This window comes from Canis lupus, chromosome 29 (assembly GCF_048164855.1).
Source record: "Canis lupus baileyi chromosome 29, mCanLup2.hap1, whole genome shotgun sequence".
Classification (NCBI taxonomy): Eukaryota; Metazoa; Chordata; class Mammalia; order Carnivora; family Canidae; genus Canis; species Canis lupus.
This window is the reverse complement of record NC_132866.1, coordinates 39,267,399-39,292,722: the sequence shown is the minus strand read 5'-3', so window position 1 is coordinate 39,292,722 and position 25,324 is coordinate 39,267,399. Positions and strand designations below refer to the sequence as shown.

The 25,324-nt window shown below is 38.5% G+C and overlaps 1 protein-coding gene across 10 annotated transcripts in view; it reads left to right on the top strand.

The window, feature by feature from the left end:
- The window catches only part of MARCHF8 (membrane associated ring-CH-type finger 8), a 158,004-nt gene that overhangs the window by 57,665 nt on the left and 75,015 nt on the right, over positions 1 to 25,324 (top strand). For 7 of the 10 annotated variants that reach the window (XM_072806275.1, XM_072806276.1, XM_072806282.1 and 4 more), the window contains one exon: positions 7,212 to 7,391. In XM_072806275.1, coding sequence (XP_072662376.1) covers positions 7,290 to 7,391 — 102 coding nt within the window. In that variant the 5' untranslated portion in view covers positions 7,212 to 7,289. The remainder of the gene's footprint in view (positions 1 to 7,211; positions 7,392 to 25,324) is intronic. The other 3 variants (XM_072806279.1, XM_072806278.1, XM_072806280.1) reach the window with 1 other exon arrangement.

The window sequence follows — 25,324 nt, the reverse complement described above, 5'->3', positions numbered from 1 at the left end:
CACATTCACTTCTTTAAGTGTGGCTTTGATCATTCAGTGCTCTGTATTACAGCTGGTCTCCTCTCTCTTCTTACTGCTTTTTTTTTTCTTTTTGAATCTGCTAGCTGCTGTACACAAGCTTCTCATTTTTTTATATGAAATGTGCTTCTGATAAAAACAGGCTTAACTTAAAGTTGTTTATTCTGAGTGCCATTTAGGATGTTATGATTCAACACTGCATAATGGAGAGGAGCAGGGTGCTGCTGGAGCCTGGCACCCTATTAGCAGGGGTGCAGGGAGGCATGCAGACCTGTGGTGACCATCCCTCAAGGAAGTTGTGACTGGCATATTTGTCTTCTCCTGGCTGCCTCTTTGTTGTCTATATTTGTCCCAAGCACCATTGTTGGAATGGAGAGAACCCTTCATTTATCTGGACCATTTGGAAAGCACTTGGAACAGCTTGACTCTTGTGCCACACTGATCATCTTTAGGATCAGGCCTTCCTACCTCTTTCCTTGTAGGGATAGCATTGTCAACCTTGCTTCCCCTCAGAGTCATGCTACTAGAGGTCCTAAATAAGTGTTGGAAGGATTTGAAGTTCTCAGTTGTGTAAATCTACAGAATGAGGTGTAGGAAGACAGAAAATAGTATTGGAAAGACAATGCAAACAAATTGCCCTTTGTAAGGCAGTGAGAGGATTCATTGCAGATGCCTGAAAAAGCAGGCTGGAAAATGTGCTGATGTTAAGAACCCTGACATTTGTGCACATGGACACAATCTTCTTTGGTCTTCACAATAACCCTGTGAGTAGAGTAGAGATTATTACCCTTCTGTTTTGTGGGTGAAGAAACAGAGCCTTTGAAATTCCACAATTTGTCCAACATCACACAGTATTCTAAAGTCAAGGCTTCACTTCGATTTCTGATTGCTGATTTTGTACTCTTCCTGTTATCTTTCTCAAAACCAGAAGAGTAGTAGGATAACAGTGACTGTCCCCATGTCATTTGGATAAATTACATAGGACAAGCACAAAGGAAAAACAGTTTTTATCTATCTTAATACATAATAATTATATGTATATTCTTTTTAAAAGAAGCTTTTTTGAGAAATAATTCACATTAATTACAATCTACTCATTTAAAGTATATAATTCTATGGCTTTCAGTATGCTTAAGTGTTATGCAGCATGACTGTAATAAATTTTAGAACACATTTATTTCTCTAAAAAGAAACCCTTCTAGCCGTCAGCCCCCATCCCCGATCACTATCTCAGTCCTTGGTAACCAGTAATCCACTTTCTGCTTCTATAGTTTGCCTACTCTAGACATTTTATACAAATGTAATCATACAATATTTGGTCCTTTTACTTTGTATCATGCTTTCGGGTTTCATCCATGTTGTAGCAACTATATATTTCATTATATAGATAACGCATTTTATTTATCCATTCACTAATTTATGGACATTTGTGTTATTCCCACATTTTAAGGAAGATCCAGACTGTTTTCCAAAGCAGCTACGTATAGTTCCACCAGCGTTGTATGAAGGTTTCAGTTTCTCCACATCCTTGCCAACACTTACCTATGTTTAAGTATAGCAGTGATTAAAGTATATCTTATGGTTTTAGTTTGCATTCTCCTCTTAACTAGTCAGGTTGAACAACTCATTTTTCCTTTTTAAAAAATAAAAACTTTTTGTTTTAATTTCAGTATAGTCAACAAACTGTTATATTAGTTTCAGGTGTACAGTATAGTGATTCAACACTTCCTTGTATCACCCTGCTCATCTCCACAAGTGCACTCCTTAATCCCTGTCACCTATTTGACCCATTCTCATACCTCCTTCTCCTCTAGTAATCTGTATAATTAAGAGTCTCTTGAACAACTTATTTTTCATTGGGTTGTCTCTTTATTACTGAGTTGTGACAGCCCTTTATATATTCAACACACAAATCTCTTATTGTATGCTTTGCAAAAAGATTTATTGTGTTCTATGGTTGTCTTTTCACTTTCTTGATGGTATCTGTTGTAGTACAAATGTTTTATTTTGGTTATTTTTAGTTTATTTTTTACTTGTGTGAGGTAAGGGTCTAAATTTATTCTTTGGCATGTTGAAAAGGCTTTTCTTTTTCCTTTGAATAGTCTTGGAACCCTTGTTGAAAAACCAATTGACCATAGATACATGGGTTTATTTCTGGACTCAATTCTATTCTGTTAATCTGTGTATCTGTCCTTATTTCAATTGCACACTGTCTTGATTACTATTCCTTTTTAGCAAGTTTTGAAATCGTGAAGTTGGAGTTCTCCAGCTTTGTTCTTTTTCAAGATCATTTTGATATCACAGGCCCCTTGAATTTCCATATGAATTCTAGGATCAGCTTGTCTAATTTCTGCCTAGAAGTCAGCTGGGTTTTTGATAGGGATTGCTTTATGTGTATATCAATTTTGGGAGATTTACCATCTTCACAATAGTAACTCTTTCGATCAATTGACGTGGCATTACCATTTCCATAGTTCCTTTTTTGTTGTTTTTTTAATATTTTATTTTTTAAACTAAGATCTGCATGCAATGTGGGGCTCGAACTCATGACAGTGAGACCAAGAGTTGCATACTCCACTGAATGAGCCAGCCAGGTGTCTCTGCTTCCATACTCTTAAACACCCAGTTTGTCCATTTCTAGATATGGATTTTCATATTAGGTGTGCTGTATTTTTAGCAGTAGTGGAATTGAAGTCCTCATGCCTGGGTTGTCAGGCATAGTGCGGAGGTTTAATTGTTGCTCTTTATTGTAAATTGATATAAAATAGGTATTTGGAAATCACGCAAAGAAAATAGTATGAGTAATACCTGCTTTATGCTATTCACATGAAAAGTAGCATGGTATATTTTGCAGTTTGTTTTTTAAGATTATCATTTTTATCCTAAATATGGCATAGAGGAGGGTTTGCTTCAGGCAGACTTTCAAATCTGGAGATAGGGGTTCATATCAGAAGAGTAACTTAAACGGCTGTAAGAAGGGGAGGTCCTTCAAAATTCCACACAATATTTAAAACCCTTTCTTACGTTTGTGTTTCTCTGGCGTAAATAGTCCTCTTCAGGCTTGTCATGATCATGTACCAATGATGTGATAATGATTATTATACTAGAATCACCAAAAGCAGCTATTGGTATAATATGTGGTAGGGGCTTTGGACATGATTAGTTTGAATAAGTAATCCACATGGACTTTGTCATTTCTAACAAAGGACTTTGAGGCATGAGTGATGAAAAAAACTGCTCACAAGTGACTTTTGTGATCTTCCAGATGGTATAAGACAACTAAGCAGTAAGTGCCTCTTGTCTTGTGTAATGTGAACATAAATATTCAGGCCATTTGTTGGACATAGTGCTCCATCCGTGTCAGCCTCATCAAAGGCTTAAGATAGAGTAGGTAATGTATAGTATGTAGACACTCATACTTAATTAATTAGTGATTATAATATCTAGACATTATATCAACTATATTTTCCTCTTTTATTGGTTATCAATGATCACCCACCTATTATAACAGTAGACTTTTATTTTTATTTATTATTTATTTAACAGTAGACATTTAAAAACAATATTCTTTTAGTTCATTTTCTCATAGTGTTGATCCCTTCCAGTTTCTTATTCATTCTTGTTGCTTCTTGATCAGAGAATCTGGTGAAAGAAATTAATTTTGTGAGTTCTGTTGCTCGTTGGTTTGGTTAGTAACACAGTCAGAAATGAGACCAGCCACACAAACACCTACTTTTGGTTCAGAGCAGAGTTTGGGGAGAGGTGGAATAGCTGGTTGCCCTTTAGAGAGGACCTTAGGGCTGGGCGGAATAAATAGCTACTCATCAAATATGACCTCAGAGTTTCCAGGCCCTGTTGTTTACGCTCCTAGCTTGTTCCACCCTCCAGTACATGGTTAATAAGTGAAAATCCCCAATTTAGAGATTCATGTTTATTGCTCCCATTCTTTGTTAAAGTTCTAATAGCATCAAATATTATTATATTAAACTTTCTGGATAATTCGTGTATATAATTGGTTTTATATATTCAGTTTGATAGATTGCAGTGGGGACAGGGTGGAGGGGATAGAGAACACACAATTCAATTACCAGGTACTTTGGAGGAATGCCTGGAATCACAGAATATAGCTTATTTAGAAACTCTTATTTTACCTAGGGGCAACCTTTGGAGGATCCCGGGATATCCATGATGACCCTCATCTTCCCTGGAAAATTCCTTAGAACAGGGTTAGCACATATGATCCTCTCAATAGATGCAGAGAAAGCATTTGACAAAATACAGCATCCATTTCTGATCAAAACTCTTCAGAGTGTAGGGATAGAGGGAACATTCCTCAACATCTTAAAAGCGATCTAAGAAAAGCCCACAGCAAATATCATCCTCAATGGGGAAGCATTGGGAGCCTTTCCCCCAAGATCAGGAGCAAGACAGGGATGTCCACTCTCACCACTGCTATTCAACATAGTACTAGAAGTCCTAGCCTCAGCAATCAGACAACATAAAAGACATTAAAGGCATTCAAATTGGCAAAGAAGAAGTCAAAATCTCCCTCTTCGCCGATGACAGGATACTCTACGTAGAAAACCCAAAAGACTCCACTCCAAGATTGTTAGAACTCATACAGCAATTTGGCAGTGTGGCTGGATACAAAATCAATTCCCGGATGTCAGTGGCATTTCTATACACTAACAGTGAGACTGAAGAAAGAGAAATTAAGGAGTCAATCCCATTTACAATTGCACCCAAAAGCATAAGATACCTAGGAATAAACCTAACCAAGGAGGTAAAGGATCTATACCCTAAAAACTACAGACCACTTCTGAAAGAAATTGAGGAAGACACAAAGAGATGGAAAAATATTCCATGCTCATGGATTGGCAGAATTAATATTGTGAAAATGTCAATGTTACACAGGGCAATTTGCGCATTTAATGCAATCCCTATCAAAATACCATGGACTTTCTTCAGAGTTGGAACAAATTATCTTAAGATTTGTGTGGAATCAGAAAAGACCCCGAATAGCCAGCGGAATTTTAAAAAAGAAAACCATAGCTGGGGGCATCACAATGTCAGATTTCAGGTTGTCCTACAAAGCTGTGGTCATCAAGACAGCGTGGTGCTGGCACAAAAACAGACATATAGATCAATGGAACAGAATAGAGAACCCAGAAGTGGACCCTGAACTTTATGGTCAACTAATATTCGATAAAGGAGGAAAGACTATCCACTGGAAAAAAGACAGTCTCTTCAATAAATGGTGCTGGGAAAATTGGACATCCACATGCAGAAGAATGAAACTAGACCACTCTCTTGCACCACACGCAAGGATAAACTCAAAATGGATGAAAGATCTTAATGTGAGACAAGATTCCATCAAATCCTAGAGGAGAACACAGGCAACACCCTTTTTGAACTCGGCTACAGCAACTTCTTGCAAGATACATCCATGATGGCAAAAGAAACAAAAGCAAAAATGAACTTTTGGGACTTCATGAAGATAAGAAGCTTTTGCACAGCAAAGGATACAGTCAACAAAACTAAAAGACAACCTACAGAATGGGAGAAGATATTTGCAAATGACATATCACATAAAGGGCTAGCGTCCAAGACCTATACAGAACTTATTCAACTCAACAGCAAAGAAACAAACAATCCAGTCATGAAATGGGCAAAAGACATGAACACAGAGGAAGACATAGACATGGCCAACACGCACATGAGAAAATGCTCCACATCACTTGCCATCAGGGAAATACAAATGAAAACCACAATGAGCTACCACCTCACACCAGTGAGAATGGGGAAAATTAACAAGGCAGGAAACAACAAATGTTGGAGAGGATGTGGAAAAAGGGGAACCCTCTTGCACTGTTGGTCAGAATGTGAACTGGTGCAGCCACTCTGGAAAACTGTGTGGAGGTTCCTCAAAGAGTTAAAAATAGACCTGCCCTACGACCCAACAATTGCACTGTTGGAGATTTACCCCAAAGATACAAATGCAATGAAACGCCGGGACACCTGCACCCCGATGTTTATAGCAGCAATGGCCACGATAGCCAAACTGTGGAAGGAGCCTCGGTGTCCAACGAAAGATGAATGGATAAAGAAGATGTGGTCTATGTATACAATGGAATATTACTCAGCCATTAGAAACACAAATACCCACCATTTGCTTCGACGTGGATGGAACTGGAGGGTATTATGCTGAGTGAAATAAGTCAATCGGAGAAGGACAAACATTATATGGTCTCATTCATTTGGGGAATATAAATAATAGTGAAAGGAATAGAGGGGAAGGGAGAAGAAATGGGTAGGAAATATCAAAGGGAGACAGAACATGGAAGACTCCTAACTCTGGAAATGAACAGGGGTGGTGGAAGGGGAGGGGGGCAGGAGATGGGGGTGACTTGGAAGCGGGCACTGAGGGGTGCACTTGATGGGATGAGCACTGGGTGTTATTCTGTATGTTGGCAAATTGAATACCAATAAAAAAATAAATTTATTATTAAAAAAAAAGAACAGGGTTAGCAAACTATAAGCTGTGAGCCAAATCTAGCTAGCCATCTATTTTTGTAAGTAAAGTTTTATTGGAACATAACGATTCTTGTTAATTTACACACTTATTGTGCCTTCTTTCACGGGACAACAGAATTGAGTAATTTAAAAAATATATGCTCCACAGTTCCTAAAATATTTACTCCCTGGCCCTTTATAGGAAAAGTTTGCCAACAACTGGTCTAGAGTATCTAGACTTTCAGAACGTTAAGCAGAGATCATAGATACCTTAAATTTATGTGGTTTCAAGGGCAATAGTTTTAAGGCAAGATTACTACTTTTATCAGAATGAGTGCTTTTTTTCAAGGAAAAAAATTAACTTCAGAAATATTCTTAAAATGAAGGATGACACTAAAACCTAATAGCCAATGGAAAATTAACATCTGATTATACATGTAGCTGATCCACAGCCTCTTTCAGGTGTTTCTGTCTTATTACATAAGAAAAAGTGTTAAAATTTTCCCCATAAGACATTTATCTTCTATTGTTTTTGAAGATCAAGTATTTATGTCAGTCATTGTAACTGATTCAAATATGAATATAAGAATATAAATATATTAATAAATATAAAATGCTAATCTCACTGTTGGAAATTTGAAGTGTTTTATCTCAGTTATGTCTTGTCTTTTTTCTCTCAGCTTGAAGTCCATGGCCCAAAATGACTCTACCACTGGAGAGTCTCTTCAGTAAAGAAGACAACCAGACAGGAGGCTGGGATGAGCATGCCACTGCATCAGATCTCTGCTATTCCAACCCAGGATGCTACCTCTGCTAGAATCTACAGAAGTAAGACCAAAGAAAAGGAGAGGGAAGAGCAGGTATTAGGAGAATACTTTAATTTAGTTTCATTATTTTTGTTGTTTTCATTATAGATGGCCTAGAATGATAGGCTCTGACGATCAAGGTTTTCTCCAGTAATATACTAAAATACACATGGTATAAATAGTTGGGCTTGGAATTTTTCTCTGCAGGTTTCTAGGTTTTCAGATTTGGTATCAACTTATTCTGCCATGGTTATACATGATTGTTTATCTTCATTGCCTAAAATGGTATGTTTATTTATGATAAATTTCTGAGGAAAAGTTCTTTGAATTCTCAAAACATGATACAAAGGATAAATTAATTTGAATCAAGGTTTTATGAAGACCTCATACATACTAGTCTCTGTTTGCTGCAAGGGTATCATAGTTAACAGCATAGAGCCTGTCTCTGCCCTTATACGGCTCTTGATCTGGTCTGACAGTTAAAATGCATTGGAATCCAACAGTAAAATTAGCAATGGAGGAATGCAGAACTACCGAATTCCAGTTCAGGAGGTCAGGAATGGCTTCCTGGAGAAAATGACCTTTATATGACCTGAAGTTAGCTAGAGAAAGGTAGAGTATCCCAATTGGAAGTAATATTATATGCTGAAAGCCCAAATTTAAAGTAATGTGAGCTTGAAGAGATTAAAACAGAATAACTGGAATATAAAGGGTAGTGGCAAGATAGGAGGTTGGAAAAGTTATAGGAGTTACCATAAGGAATTTGGGTTTATGTTTGCAGGAGAATGAATGATCAAATTTGTGTTCTTAAAGCATTTCACGCAGACTGCAGTTTGGAGAGTGAATTCAATGAGTGGTAGAGAGTCTAGTTAGAGGATTATTTAATAGCCTACCTAGGCCAAGTTTGGTAAACTTTTTCTAAAAAGGGCCAGATAATGTATGTTTTAGACTTGGTGGGCCAGATAGTCATATTTCCTCAATTCTACCATTGCAGCATGAAAATAGCCAAAGAATGAATGGTCATGACTGTGTACCAATAAATCTTTTCTTTCAAAAAAACAGGTGACAGGCCAGTTTTGGCTTATAGGCTGTAGTTTGCCAATCTCTGACCTATAAGGAAAAGGTGATAGTGACTTTGTCTAGGATAGAGTAGTGGGGATATAGAGATAATTAGCTTATTAACACACTGGGCTTGATAATTTTGTGTGGGATGAGATAGGGAGGAGTCAGGGATGACTCCTACTTTCTCCTTGCCTTGTGATGTGCTGTGTAGACATGTGCTCAGTAGTTCTCACAGCATTCCTCTTTTGTAGTAAATCTTTACTGAAGACTCTAAAGAATCCATGTTAAATCAAAAAATGATGTCTTGTTTGAAATTGAGTCATTATAGTTGACAGGATACCACTCTTTGCCTTATTATTAAAATAATGAAAAAAAAAAACCCCAAACTTATCATACCATAGCTCTTGAGGTAGATTGACTATGGAAGATAAAAAGGTACCATATAACTTAAGAAAGGTCTCCATATTCTTAGTTTGTGTTTTCCTTTTTTCAGTTGTTTGTGTCATCAGTCTGCACCCTTTCTGTTTCTGAGCTCTTAGGAGGAGTGTGGTCAGCATTGGTTGAAAGCCTGACCAGGGGTGGTGGTGGTATAGATGGGCTTGGGATATATTATTTTCAAAATTTTAGTTTTTCCTCAATTTACTGGAGCTGAAAGAATACCCCATCTCCCCATATTATTTCAGTTTTCATTTAAGTTAATAGTCTTCATTTAAGATTCATTTAAATTAGAAACCAGAAAAAAAAAAGATTCATTTAAATTAATGGTCTTTTTTTGTAACCCTTTAGCCCAAATGGATTTTTAAATACTACTACATAGAACATTTTTTAGGCTAAGGTGCTTGCCTATACCACGTTGAGGTTGCTCGGTCTCTATTCATTGCTGTGTCAAATTTGGACACCAGATAGCAGGAATTTCTTGATATGTGTATATATATTGTAATGTATGTATGTATAGACAGGATATGTATGTCTGTACATACACACATATGTGTATACACATATACATGTGTATATACATATGTACATGTATGTATACACCTATACATACATACTTACTGAATTGATCTATTTGATGGGGTTTTTAAGGTTTAAATAAGTAGCATTAATGACCATATTCATGGAATTGGGATTTTAATTGGTATTGGGAAGAGGCACCATTCTGTCCCATTTTAGTGTGGGGAATACTTTGAACCTGATGACAGTGTGATGGTTTTGGGAATCATGGTGCCAAGGTGCGGCTGCAGGTAGTGGAGTTGCAGCTGACACAGGAGTTTGAAAGGGTTCCATAACAGTTTTGGCAGCAGCTGGCATGTTGCTAAAAATGATTTTTGTAGAAGTCTAGGTTCTGAAATGTATCAGAATGATTTGGAAGGCAAATTTTTGTCCATTGGAGATTGTTTTTCTTTATCTAGTTTCTCTGGCACAATAAGTTCAAAACAGAGTTCTTTGGTATAATTTATGATCTTCTGTATTTGGGAGAGGAGAAGAGGAAGGAAGAGAAGCACTGCTGAAAGAGACACTCCTTTCCTGCTCATCATCCACTGTTCTCAGAGGTGCAAAGATTTATCTTTATCTCACAATCTCTTGGTTAACAGGAGATGGTTCATTACATCAATAACAGTTTTATTCCTTCTGAATCTTGTGAGAAGAGAGGGGCCTTGCAGTTTACCCAGAATCAAATAATCCAATCATTAACATTGACAGTTTTACCTATGTTTATCAGATACATGATTCTATAGCTCCATTGCATGAGCCCACATCTATACAGTTCTAAGAAGAGTTAATGACTTTTACACAGTAGTCAATACAGTTGTTGAATGAATGAGTGAATTTAATTTTAATGGTATGGGGACCACTGTGGAATTAAGAGGAATTTTTTATAATAAAAGGATTTCTGCTGCTATTGCTTATGAACTGGGTAGATGTTTCTTGAGTATTTTTTTTCCCTTAGTGTTTTGCAAGTATTGATCCATTGCCTTCCAGAGTCTGGTCTGCATTTAGAAACCTGACATGCAGATTGTTTGCATTCCTTCTATTAGGAATATATTCTACATAGGGGTTTTTTTTTTTTTAGAATGTTTTTTTCCTTATAGTTTAGGGAGTTATTTCTCTTTCTTAAAAAAAAATCGATTTATTTACTCATGAGAGACACAGAAGGAGAGAGGCGAAAACTTAGGCAGAGGGAAAAGCATGCAGGGAATCTGGTGTGGGACTCCATCCTGGAACTTGATCCACGATCATGCCCTGAGCCAAAGGCAGTCGCTCAACCACTGAGCCACCCAGGCATCCCTATCAATTTCTTATCAAGACTTAACTCTGTCTTGTGGTTCACTGGGTCCCTTTACATTTTTCAGGATTATTTTTTTTCTTTCTTTCTTTCTTTCTTTCTTTCTTTCTTTCTTTCTTTCTTTCTTTCCTTCCTTCCTTCCTTCCTTCCTTCCTTCCTTCCTTCCTTCCTTCCTTCCTTCCTTCCTTCCTTTTTAAAAGATTTTATTTACTTATGCATGAGAGATACACACACACACAGAGAGGCAGAGACACAGGTAGAGGGAGAAGCAGACTCCATGCAGGGAGCCCGCCATGGGACTTGATCCCAGGTCTCCAGGATCACACTCTAGGCTGAAGGTGGCGCTAAACCACTGAGCCACCTGGGCTGCCCTTACTGCATTTTAAACAGCTTTATTAGAGTATAATTGACATCCAATAAACAATACATATTTAAAGCATACAGTATAAAAAAAAAAGCATACAGTATCTTCTCAAGCAAGATTGTGAGCATATCCATCACTCCCAAAAGTTTCCTCATGCCTCTTCCTTAAGCCGTCATTGATCTGCTTTCTTTCACTGTAGATGTTTGCATTTTCTAGGGTTTTATATAGATGGAATAATATGTTATGTACTCTTTTTAATCTAGCATTTTTCAAAGATTAATTCTTTTGAGATTAAATCCACACTATGTGCATTATAGTTATGTCCTTATTTATTTAATTTTTTAAAAATTCAATTTAACATATAGTATATTATGTTTCAGAGACAATTTAGTGATTCATCAGTTACATGGCATCCAGTACTCATGACATCTTGTGCCCTCCTTTTTTTAGATAACCAATGTTTTTTTTTTTTTTTTTAAGTGGGTTTTTCTTCCACTTCAATTTTTATTTTTATTTTTATTTTTATTTTTTTACATATATTCTTTAATTGGAGTTCAATTTGCCAACATATAGCATAACACCCAGTGTTCATCCCATCAAGTGCCCCCCTCAGTGCCCATCACCCAGTGACCCCCACCCCCCGCCCACTTCCCTTTCCACCACCCTTTGTTCGTTTCCCAGAGTTAGGAGTCTCTCATGGTCTGTCTCCCATTCTGATATTTCCCACTTATTTTTTCCTCCTTTCTCCTTAATTCCCTTTCACTATTTTTTATATTCCCCAGATGAATGAGACCATATAATGTTTGTCCTTCTCCAATTGACTTATTTCACTCAGCATAATAACCTCAAGGTCCATCCACATCAGAGCAAATGGTGGGTATTTGTCGTTTCTAATGGCTGAGTAATATTCCATTGTATACATAAACCACATCTTCTTTATCCATTCATCTTTCTATGGACACCGAGGCTCCTTCCACAGTTTGGCTATTATGGACATTGCTGCTAGAAAATTCGGGGTGCAGGTTTCCCGGTGTTTCATTGCATCTGTATCTTTGGGAATTTTGTTGTAGGGCAGATCTATTTTTAACTCTTTGAGGAACCTCCACACAGTTTTCCAGAGTGGCTGCACCAGTTCACATTCCCACCAACAGTGCAAGAGGGTTCCCATTTCTCCACATCCTCTCCCACATTTGTTGTTTCCTGTCTTATTAATTTTCCCCATTCTCACTGGTGTGAGGTGGTATCTCATCGTGGTTTTGATGTGTATTTCCCTGATGGCCAGTGATGCGGAGCATTTTCTCATGTGCTTGTTGGCCATGCCTATGTCTTTCTCTGTGAAATTTCTATTCATGTCTTTTACCCATTTCATGATTGGATTGTTTGTTTCTTTGCTGTTGAAAACTCAACATACAAGTTCTTTATAGATCTGAGATACTACTCCTTTATCTGATAGGTCATTTGCAAATATCTTCTCCCATTCTGCAGGTTGTCTTTTAGTTTTGTTGACTGTATCCTTTGCTGTGCAAAAGGTTCTTATCTTCATGAAGTCCCAATAGTTCATTTTTGCTTTTGTTTCTCTTGCCTTCATGGATGTATCTTGCAAGAAGTTACTGTGGCCAAGTTCAAAAAGGTGTTGCCTGTGTTCTCCTCTGGGATTTTGATGGAATCTTGTCTCACATTTAAATCTTTCATGCATTTTGAGTTTATCTTGTGTATGGTGTAAGAGAATGGTCCAGTTTCATTCTTCTGCATGTGGCTATCCAATTTTTCCAACACCATTTATTGAAGAGACCGTCTTTTGGCTAGTGGATAGTCTTTCCTGCTATGTCGAATATTAGTTGACCATAAAGTTGAGGGTCCACCTCTGGATTCTCTATTTTGTTCCATTGATCTATGTGTCTGTTTTTGTGCCAGTACCACACTGTCTTCATGACCACAGCTTTGTAGTTCAACCTGAAATCTGGCATTGTGATGCCCCCAGTTATGGTTTTCTTTTTTTTATTTTTTTTTATTTTTTTTTATTTTTTTTATTTTTTTATTTTTTTATTTTTTATTTTTTATTGGTGTTCAATTTACTAACATACAGAATAACCCCCAGTGCCCGTCACCCATTCACTCCCACCCCCCGCCCTCCTCCCCTTCCAACACCCCTAGTTCGTTTTCCAGAGTTAGCAGTCTTTACGTTCTGTCTCCCTTTCTGATATTTCCCACACATTTCTTCCCCCTTCCCTTATATTCCCTTTCACTATTATTTATATTCCCCAAATGAATGAGAACATATAATGTTTGTCCTTCTCCGACTGGCTTACTTCACTCAGCATAATACCCTCCAGTTCCATCCACGTTGAAGCAAATGATGGGTATTTGTCATTTCTAATAGCTGAGTAATATTCCATTGTATACATAGACCACATCTTCTTTATCCATTCATCTTTCGATGGACACCGAGGCTCCTTCCACAGTTTGGCTATCGTGGCCATTGCTGCTATAAACATCGGGGTGCAGGTGTCCCGGTGTTTCACTGCATCTGTATCTTTGGGGTAAATCCCCAGCAGTGCAATTGCTGGGTCGTAGGGCAGGTATATTTTTAACTGTTTGAGGAACCTCCACACAGTTTTCCAGAGTGGCTGCACCAGTTCACATTCCCACCAACAGTGTATGAGGGTTCCCTTTTCTCCACATCCTCTCCAACATTTGTTGTTTCCTGCCTTGTTAATTTTCCCCATTCTCACTGGTGTGAGGTGGTATCTCATTGTGGTTTTGATGTGCATTTCCCTGATGGCAAGTGATGCAGAGCATTTTCTCATGTGCATGTTGGCCATGTCTATGTCTTCCTCTGTGAGATTTCTGTTCATGTCTTTTGCCCATTTCATGATTGGATTGTTTGTTTCTTTGGTGTTGAGTTTAATAAGTTCTTTATAGATCTTGGAAACTAGCACTTTATCTGATATGTCATTTGCAAATATCTTCTCCCATTCTGTAGGTTGTCTTTGAGTTTTGTTGACTGTATCCTTTGCTATGCAAAAGCTTCTTATCTTGATTAAGTCCCAATAGTTCATTTTTGCTTTTGTTTCTTTTGCCTTCGTGGATGTATCTTGCAAAAAGTTACTATGGCCGAGTTCAAAAAGGGTGTTGCCTGTGTTCTTCTCTAGGATTTTGATGGAATCTTGTCTCACATTTAGATCTTTCATCCATTTTGAGTTTATCTTTGTGTATGGTGCAAGAGAGTGGTCTAGTTTCATTCTTCTGCATGTGGATGTCCAATTTTCCCAGCACCATTTATTGAAGAGACTGTCTTTCTTCCAATGGATAGTCTTTCCTCCTTTATCGAATATTAGTTGACCATAAAGTTCAGGGTCCACTTCTGGATTCTCTATTCTGTTCCACTGATCTATGTGTCTGTTTTTGTGCCAGTACCACACTGTCTTGATGACCACAGCTTTGTAGTACAACCTGAAATCTGGCATTGTGATGCCCCCAGATATGGTTTTCTTTTTTAAAATTCCCCTGGCTATTCGGTGTCTTTTCTGATTCCACACAAATCTTAAAATAATTTGTTCTAACTCTCTGAAGAAAGTCCATGGTATTTTGATAGGGATTGCATTAAACGTGTAAATTGCCCTGGGTAACATTGACATTTTCACAATATTAATTCTTCCAATCCATGAGCATGGAATATTTTTCCATCTCTTTGTGTCTTCCTCAATTTCTTTCAGAAGTGTTCTGTAGTTTTTAGGGTATAGTTCCTTTACCTCTTTGGTTAGGTTTATTCCTAGGTGACTTATGCTTTTGGGTGCAATTGTAAATGGGATTGACTCCTTAATTTCTCTTTCTTCAGTCTCATTGTTAGTGTATAGAAATGCCACTGACATCCGGGAATTTATTTTGTATCCTGCCACACTGCCAAATTGCTGCATGAGTTCTAGCAATCTTGGGGTGGAGTCTTTTGGGTTTTCTATGTAGAGTATCATGTCATCGGCGAAGAGGGAGAGTTTGACATCTTTGCCAATTTGAATGCCTTTAATGTCTTTTTGTTATCTGATTGCTGAGGCTAGGACTGCTAGTACTATGCTGAATAGCAGTGGTGAGAGTGGACATCCCTGTCTTGTTCCTGATCTTAGAGGAAAGGCTCCCAGTTTTCCCATTAAGAATGATAATTACTGTGGGCTTTTCGCAGATTGCTTTTATTTATTATTTTTTTTTCGCAGATTGCTTTTAAGATGCTGAGGAATGTTCCCTTAATCCCTATACTCTGAAGAGTTTTGATCAGAAATGGATGCTGTATTTTGTCAAATGCTTTCTCTGCATCTGTTGAGAGGATATATGGTTTTGAGTTTTCTCTTGCTTATATGATCAATCACATTGATTGCTTTACAAGTGTTGAACCAGCCTTGCATTCCAGGGATAAATCCCACTTGGTCATGGTGAATAATCTTCTTAATGTATTGTTGGATCCTATTGGCTAGTACCTTGTTGAGAAATTTTACATCTGTGTCCATCGGGGACACAGTTGGTGGGACAGGTGACTTTGGCACCCTACTCTTCCGCCTTCTTGCCCCTCATCCATTAGATAACCAATGTTAACGTGACTTTATTTGTATCATCATTTGAAATGACATTCAGACTACATTTGGTTAAAAAGGGCTCAAATGTTAAGAATTAAATATTTTCTGGCAAAGTCAGAAGATTACACTGCTGACTATGCTTCAAGTACTGAAAAGTAAATACCTGTTCTTTGCATTTCTTCATGAGGCAAACTAATTTCTCTGTGATACCAGGCTACAGAGATAGCCTTGTTACCTTGACCGATGACAGTCTCATCAAAAAACACTACTTTGGTACCAAACCTGAGTTAAACTACAATTTGGAAGAAGCCACCACAAAGTCTCTAATCCCAAATAGTTGATGTATTCTCATACACTGAGAAGGAGTTGTACGGACTAGATGGACACAGACTCCGCAGGTGAGTGTGTTGATCATTTCAGGAGTCTTAAGACAGGAAAGTCAAGGTAACAAAAATGAGAAATGAACAGACACTATATAGTTGTACAGAATTTCTGTAAAATATACTTCCCATGTATTTAATTTCTTTAATCCAAATAGATACTATTCCCAGGAGCAATAAAATTGCCAGAAGGAAATTTCAAATATTTGACCTGAAACCCCTTGAAAGAAGCTCTTGATCTTTTTTTTTAATATGTATATTTTTTATTGGAGTTCAATTTGCCAATATTTAGTGTATCACCCAGTGCTCATCCCATCAAGTGCCCCCCTCAGTGCCCATTACCCCATTCCCCCAACCACTTCCCCTTCCACTACGCCTTGTTTATTTCCCAGAGTTAGGAGTTTTTCATGTTTTGTCACCCTCTCTGATTTTTACCACTCATTTTATCTCCTTTCCCCTGTAATCCCTTTCACTATTTTTTATATTCCCCGTATGAGTGAAACCATATAATGATTGTCCTTCTCCGATCGACTTACTTCACTCAGCATAATACCCTCCAGTTCCTTCCACATCGAAGCAGGTAGTGGTTATTCACCAATTCCATTGGTTGAGTAATATTCCACATGCTTTCCTTAATGCCCATCACCCAGTTATCCCATCCCCTTACTTACCTCCCCTCTAGCAACCCTCAGTTTGTTTCCAATAGTTATGAGTCTCATATGGTTTGTCTCCCTCTTGTTTCATCTTATTTTTCCTTACCTTCCCCTATGTTCATCTGTTTTGTTTCTTAAATTCCACATATGACTGAAATCATGATATATTTGTCTTTCTCTGGTTTACTTCACTTATCATAATTCCCTCTAGTTCCATCCATGTAGATGCAAATGGCAAGATTGCATTCTTTTTTTTTTTTAATTTTTATTTATTTATGGTAGTCACACACACAGAGAGAGAGAGAGAGAGAGAGGCAGAGACACAGGCAGAGGGAGAAGCAGGCTCCATGCACTGGGAGCCCGACGTGGGATTCGATCCCGGGTCTCCAGGATCGCGCCCTGGGCCAAAGGCAGGTGCCAAACCGCTGCGCCACCCAGGGATCCCAAGATTGCATTCTTTTGATGACTGAATATTCCTCTGTGTGTGTGTTTAGTATATGTACAAGTTGTGTCTTTTTCTTGCTGAATAGTATTCATTGTATGGATTTACCACAATTTGTTTATTCATTCTCCTGTTCATGGACATGTGGATTGTTTCCAGTTTTTGGTTGTTATGAATAAGGCTCCTGTTAATATTCCTACAAGCCCTCATATGGACATATATTTCCTTTCCCTTGGGTAAATACCTAGGAGTGGAAACATATGTAGATGTATGTTTCGCTTTTTTAAAAAGATTTTATTTATTTATTCCTGAGAGACATGGAAAGAGAGAGGCAGAGACGTAGGCAAAGGGAGAAGCAGGCTCCAGGCAGGAAGGAAGCCTGATGTGGGACTCAATCCTGAGACCGCCAGATCATGCCCTGAGCCAAAGGCAGGTACTCAACTGCTGAGCCACCCAGCTGTTCCAGCTTTTCTTTTTTTATATAGAGTTTTTTATTTATTCATGAGAGACACACAGAGAAGGGCAGAGACACAGGCAGATGGAGAAGCCAGGCTCCTTAGATGAATGGATAAAGAAGATGTGGTTTATGTATACAATGGAATATTACTCAGCCATTAGATACGACAAATACCCACCATTTGCTTCAATGTGGATGGAACTGGAGGGTATTATGCTGAGTGAAGTAAGTCAATTGGAGAAGGACAGTGTATGTTATCATTCATTTGGGGAATATAAATAATAGTGAAAGGGAATATAAAGGAAGGGAGAAGAAATGGGTAGGAAATATCAGAAAGGGAGACAGAACGTAAAGACTCCTAACTCTGGGAAACGAACTAGGGGTGGTGGAAGGGGAGGAGGGCAGGGAGTGGGGATGAATGGGTGGTGGGCACTGAGGTGGGCACTTGACGGGATGAGCACTGGGTGTTATTCTTTATGTTGGCAAATTGAACACCAATAAAAAATAAATTTATTATTAAAAATAAGATATAAGATCAATATACAAACATCAATTTTATTTTTATGTATTAGCAATAAATAGGAAATTAAAAATTTAAAAAACAGTACCATTTACACCAGCAGCAAAAGAACAAAGTAAATAGGGGTAAATAGTACAAAAGATCTGTTAACACTGATCTCCACACTGAAATCTACAAAACATTGCTAAGAGAAATTAGATAAGACTTAATTAAAGAAGAGATATATCTTATTCATGGGTCAAGACTCAATGTTGTTAAATATCAATTCTCCCTCGAACTACAAATTCAATAATCCCAATAAAAATCCTAGAAGATTATTTCTGTGTATAAACTGACAATCTGACTCTTAAATTCATATGAAGTGAAAAAAAAACCTAAAATAAGCAAAACACGTATGAAAAAGAACACTATCTGATTTTCAAGACTTATTATTAAGCTGGATTGTTTATGACAGTGTGGTATTGGTGTAAAGATAGTAAATAAATCACTGAAACAGAAAAGAGTCAAGAAATAGGCACACACATATATGGGCAACTGATTTAAGGTAATGCAGAATGGAGAAAAGACAGTTCAATCTATTCAACAAATATTAGGGGAACAATTGTACAAAATAATCATATTGGATATATACTTCATATAACATACCAAAATTAATTGAAAATAGTTCACAGACATATATGTGAAACCAAAACTATAAAAGTTCTAAGATACTATTTGCACCTTTAGGCTACATAAAGCTTTCTTAATAGAACACCAAAAGTACAATAAATACAAGGAAAAAAGGATAAATTTGACTTCACCAAAATTAAAAAACTTAAAACCAAACTTTAGTCTTCAAAGGACACTGGCAGGAACCTGAAAAGACAATCCAGACATTAGGAGAAAACATTTGTAAAGCATATATCTAGTAAAAGACTTGTATCTAAATACATACAGAATGTTCGAAATTTAACAATAAGAAAAAACGCCACCAATTTTTAAGTGGACAAAAGATTTAAAGAGGCTCTTCAGCAAAAAGCAAACAAACAAACATAATGATGGAAAATAAGCACATGGAAAAACACTCAGCATCATTACTCATGAGGGAAATACAAATTAAAACCACAATGAGAAGCAAGTATATATCTATCAGATGCTAAAATTAAAAAGACCACACCAAGTGTTGGCAGAGATGTAATAGAATTAGAAATCTACTACTTCTGGTAGGAATGTAAAATTGTACAATCACTTTGGAAAACAGTTTGGCAGTTTCTTAAAAAGCTAAACATTGGGACTCCTGGGTAGCTCAGTGGTTGAGCATCTGCCTTCGGCTCAGGCCATGATCCCAGAATCCAGAATCAAGTCCCACATCAGGCTCTCTGCAAGGAGCCTGCTTTTTTTTTTTTTTTTTCATCAAGGTATGTCTGCTTTACTTGCTCAGATACATTTTTTTAAATAAATTAATTTTTTATTGGTGTTCAATTTACCAACATACAGAATAACACCCCTGCCCTCCTCCTCTTCTACCCACCCTGGTTAGTGTCCCAGAGTTAGGAGTCTTCCATGTTCTGACTCCCTTTCTGATATTTCCCACTTATTTTCTCTCCTTTCCCCTTTATTCCCTTTCACTATTATTTATATTCCCCAAATGATGAGACCATATAATGTTTGTCCTTCTCCGATTGACTTATTTCACTCAGCATAATACCCTCCAGTTCCATCCACGTCGAAGCAAATAGTGGGTATTTGTCGTTTCTAATGGCTGAGTAATATTCCATTGTATACATAGACCACATCTTCTTTATCCATTCATCTTTCGATGGACACCGAGGCTCCTTCCGCAGTTTGGCTATTGTGGCCATTGCTGCTAGAAACATCAGGGTGCAGGTGTCCCGGCGTTTCATTGCATCTGTATCTTTGGGGTAAGTACCCAGCAGTGCAATTGCTGGGTTGTAGGGCAGGTCAATTTTTAACTCTTTGAGGAGCCTCCACATAGTTTTCCAGAGTGGCTGCACCAGTTCACATTCCCACCAACAGTGTAAGAGGGTTCCCCTTTCTCCACATCCTCTCCCACATTTGTGGTTTCCTGCCTTGTTAATGTTCCCCATTCTCACTGGTGTGAGGTGGTATCTCATTGTGGTTTTGATGTGTATTTCCCTGATGGCAAGTGATGTGGAGCATTTTCTCATATGCGTGTTGGCCATGTCTATGTCTTCCTCTGTGAGATTTCTGTTCATGTCTTTTGCCCATTTCATGATTGGATTGTTTGTTTCTTTGCTGTTGAGTTTAATAAGTTCTGTATAGGTCTTGGACGCTAGCCCTTTATCTGATATGTCATTTGCAAATATCTTCTCCCATTCTGTAGGTTGTCTTTGAGTTTTGTTGACTGTATCCTTTGCTGTGCAAAAGCTTCTTATCTTGATGAAGTCCCAAAAGTTCATTTTTGCTTTTGTTTCTTTTGCCATCATGGATGTATCTTGCAAGAAGTTGCTGTAGCTGAGTTCAAAAAGGGTGTTGCCTGTGTTCTCCTCTAGGATGTGATGGATTCTTGTCTCACATTTAGATCTTTCATCCATTTTGAGTTTATCTTTGTGTATGGTGCAAGAGAGTAGTCTGCTTTCACTCTGCTGCATGTGGATGTCCAATTTTCCCAGCACCATTTATTGAAGAGACCGTCTTTTGGCTGGTGGATAGTCTTTCCTGCTATGTCGAATATTAGTTGACCATAAAGTTGAGGGTCCACCTCTGGATTCTCTATTCTGTTCCATTGATCTATGTGTCTGTTTTTGTGCCAGTGCCACACTGTCTTGATGACCACAGCTTTGTACTACAACCTGAAATCTGGCATTGTGATGTCCCCAGCTATGGTTTTCTTTTTAAATATTCCCTTGGCTATTCGGGGTCTTTTCTGACTCCACACAAATCTTAAAATAATTTGCCCTAACTCTCTGAAGAAAGTCCGTGGTATTTTATAGGGATTACATTAAACGTGTAAATTGCCCTGTGTAACATTGACATTTTCTCAATATTAATTCTTCTAATCCATGACCATGGAATATTTTTCCATCTCTTTGTGTCTTCCTCATTTTCTTTCAGAAGTGTTCTGTAGTTTTTAAGGTATAGATCCTTTACCTCTTTGGTTAGGTTTATTCCTAAGTATCTTATGCTTTTGGGTGCAATTGTAAATGGGATTGACTCCTTAATTTCTCTTTCTTCAGTCTCATTTTTAGTATATAGAAATGCCACTGACTTCTGGGCATTGATTTTGTATCCTGCCACACTGCCAAATTGCTGTATGAGTTCTAGCAATCTTGGGGTAGAGTCTTTTGGGTTTTCTACGTAGAGTATCATGTCATTGGCGAAAAAGAAGAGTTTAACTTCTTTTTTGCCAATTTGAATGCCTTTTATGTCTTTTTGTTGTCTGATTGCTGAGGCTAGGACTTCCAGTACTATGTTGAATAGCAGTGGTGAGAGTGGACATCCCTGTCTTTTTCCTGATCTTAGGGGAAAGGCTCCCAGTGCTTCCCATTGAGGATGATATTTGCTGTGGGCTTTTCGTAGATGGCTTTTAAGATGTTAAGGAATGTTCCCTCTATCCCTACACTCTGAAGAGTATTGATCAGGAATGGATGCTGTATTTTGTCAAATGCTTTCTCTGCATCTATTGAAAGGATCATAGGGTTCTTGTTTTTTCTCTTGCTGATATGTTGAATCTCATTGATTGTTTTATGAGTGTTGAACCAGCCTTGCATCCTGGGGATAAATCCTACTTGGTCATGGTGAATAATCTTCTTAATGTATTGTTGGATCTTATTGGCCAGTATCTTGTTGACAATTTTTGCATCCATGTTCATCAGGGATATTGGTCTATAATTTTCCTTTTTGGTGGGGTCTTTGGTTTTGGAATTAAGGTGATGCTGGCCTCATAGAATGAGTTTGGAAGTATTCCATCTCTTTCTATCTTTCCAAACAGGTTTAGTAGAATAGGTATGGTTTCTTCTTTCAACGTTTGATAGAATTCCCCAGGGAAGCCATCTGGCCCTGGACTTTTGTGTCTTGGGAGGTTTTTGATGACTGCTTCAATTTCCTCCCTGGTTATTGGCCTGTTCAGGTTTTCTATTTCTTCATGTTCCAGTTTTGGTAGTTTGTGGTTTTCCAGACGTCCATTTCTTCTAGATTGCCTAATTTATTGGCGTATAGCTGTTCATAATATGTTTTTAAAATCGTTTTATTTCCTTGGTGTTGGTAGTGATCTCTCCTTTCTCATTTATGATTTTTTTGAGTCTTCTCTCTCTTCTTTTTAATAAAGCTGGCTAATGGTTTATCTATCTTATGAATTCTTTCAAAGAACCAACTCCTGGTTTTGTTGATATGTTCCTCAGTTCTTCTGGTCTCGATTTCGTTGAGTTTGCTCGAATCTTTATTAACTCTCTTCTTCTGCTGGGTGTAGGATCTGTTTGCTGTTTTTTCCCTAGCTCCTTTAGGTGTAAGGTTAGCTTTGTATTTGCGTTCTAGCCAGTTTTTGGATGGATGCTTGTATTGTGATGTATTTCCCCCTCAGGACTGCTTTTACTGTATCCCAAAGATTTTGAATGGTTATATCTTCATTCTCATTAGTTTCCATTAATCCTTATTAATTCTTCCTTAATTTCTTGGTTGACCCTTTCCTCTTCTGGCAGGATGGTCCTTATCCTCCACATATTTGAAGTCCTTCCAAACTTCTTGTTGTGATTTAGTTCTAATTTCAAGGCATTATGGCCTGAGAATACGCAGGGGACGATCCCAAACTTTTGTATTGGTTCAGACCTGATTTGTGACCCAGTATGGGTCTATTCTGGAAAAAGTTCCATGTGCACTTGAGAAGAATGTGTATTCAGTTGAGTTTGAATATAAAGTTCTGTAGATATCTGTGAAATCCATCTGGTCCAGTGTATCATTTAAGCTCTTGTTTCTTTCGGGATGTTGTATTTAGAAGACCTATCGAGTATAGAAAGCGCTACATTGAAGTCACCAAGTATAAGTGTATTATTATCTACGCATTTCTTCACTTTGGTTGTGAATTGATTGATATATTTGGCAGCTCCCACATTCGGGGCATATATATTGAGGATTGTTAAGTCCTCTTGTTGGATAGATCCTTTAAGTATGATATAGTGTCCCTCTTCATCTCTCACTATCGTCTTCGGGGTAAATTTTAGTTTATCTGATATAAGGATGGCTACCCCTGCTTTCTTTTGAGGACCATTTGAATGGTAAATGGTTCTCCAACCTTTTATTTTCAGGCTGTAGGTGTCCTTCTGTCTAAAATGAGTCTCTTGTAGACAGCAAATAGATGGGTCCTGCTTTTCTATCCAGTCTGACACCCTGTGCCCTTTGATGGGGTCATTAAACCCGTTCTCGTTCAGAGTTACTATTGGAAGATATGACTTTAGTGTCATCATGATACCTATTCAGTCCCTGTTTTTGTGGATTGTTCCATTGGACTTCTTCTTAAAGGGGAATTTTGAGAGTTCCCCCTTAAAATTACTTGCAGAGCTGGTTTGGAGGTCACATATTCTTTCAGTTCCTGCCTGTCTTGGAAGCTCTTTATCTCTCTTTCCATTCTGAATGAGAGCCTTGCTGGATAAAGTATTCTTCGTTGCATGTTTTTCTCATTTAGGACACTGAATATATCCTGTCAGCCCTTTCTGGCCTGCCAGGTCTCTGTGGAGAGGTCTGCTGTTACCCTAATACTCCTCCCCATAAAAGTCAGGGATTTCTTGTCTCTTGCTGCTTTAAGGATCTCCTCTTTATCTTTGGAATTTGCAAGCATAACTATTAAATGTTGAGGTGCTGAACGGTTTTTATTGATTTTAGGGGGGGATCTCTCTATTTCCTGGATCTGAATGCCTGTTTCCCTTCCCAGATTAGGAAAGTTTTCAGGTATGATTTGTTCAAGTACATATTCTGGACCTCTGTCCCTTTTGGTGCCCTCGGGAACCCCAATTAAACGTAAGTTTTTCTTCCTCAGACTGTCATTTATTTCCCTTAATCTATCCTCATGCTCTTTTGTTTGTCTCTTTTTTCCTCAGTTTCGCTCTTTGCCATCAACCTGTCTTCTATGTCACTCAGTCGTTCTTCCTCGTCTTTAGGACCTCTAGTTTGGATTGCATCTTTAATTGATTTTTAATTTCTGCCTGATTAGATCTAAATTCTGCAGTCATGAAGTCTCTTGAGTCCTTTATGCTTTTTTCTAGAGCTACCAGTAGCTGTATAATAGTGCTTCTGAATTGGCTTTCTGACATTGAATTGTAATCTAGATTTTGTAACTCGGTGGGAGTGAGGACTGTTTCTGATTCTTTCTTTTGAGGTGAGGTTTTCCTTCTAGTCATTTTGCTCAGTGCAGAGTGGCCAAAACAAGTTATATTGGGAAAAGGAGAAAAAGAGAGAAGAGATAGAAGAATAGAAAAAGATAAAAAGAAGAAAAAAAAAAGAAAAGAAAAAAAAAAGAAAAGGGGTGGGAAGCAAATAGAAATTAAAAAAAAAAAAAAAACAAAACAAGAGGGAGTATCCTCTGATTCTGTATACTGTAAATCCCTCGACTTCCCCTGGAACTTTCAGAGGTGCTTGGTCAATAATTTCTTTTTCCCCGGCGTCTAGCTGGTCTTCTGAGGGAGGGGCCTGCTGTGCTGATTTTCAGGTGTTAGCGTTTTGGAGAGCTGCTCTGCCCCCTGCCTAGTGCAGGGCTCAGTGAGTGATGTTTAAGCTGCTTATCTGGTGAGGCCACTGTAAGGCTCAGTGGGGGTTGTTTACCCTGTGAAGCCCCAGGAGGAACAACCACAGTGGCGGAGGCCAGCTCTGGAGCCCTGGATTCAGCTCCTGCAGTAGCTACAGAGTTACGAAGCTCTCAGTCTGCAGGTGCCTGGATGCTCCGGGGGCGGGGCCGCTGATCTGCTCACCTGAGGGCAGGAGTGTCCTTGCTGTCCTGTGCCCTCCTGGGTTCTGCCTGTCTCGCAGGGCGCACCGGATCCTGGTCTGTGTCCCCGGTGCCCTGTGTTCCTGGCTGCACAGCCGCTTCCGCGTGGAGTGCAGAGCCTCTGCTGGAGCCACCTCCAAGCTGCTCCCGGGGCTGTGCAGCCCCCTCCGTGCTGAGCCTCTTCCCGACTCCCTCCGAGCTGCTCCGGGTCCCGCCGTGGGCGCTGCAGCCCTTAGGGAGCTCAGCGCACTCTCCCCGGGGTGCAGGTGTCTGTTAGTGCCACCGGGAGCCCAAGGGCATCCCCGCCCTCCTGGGTCCTGCTC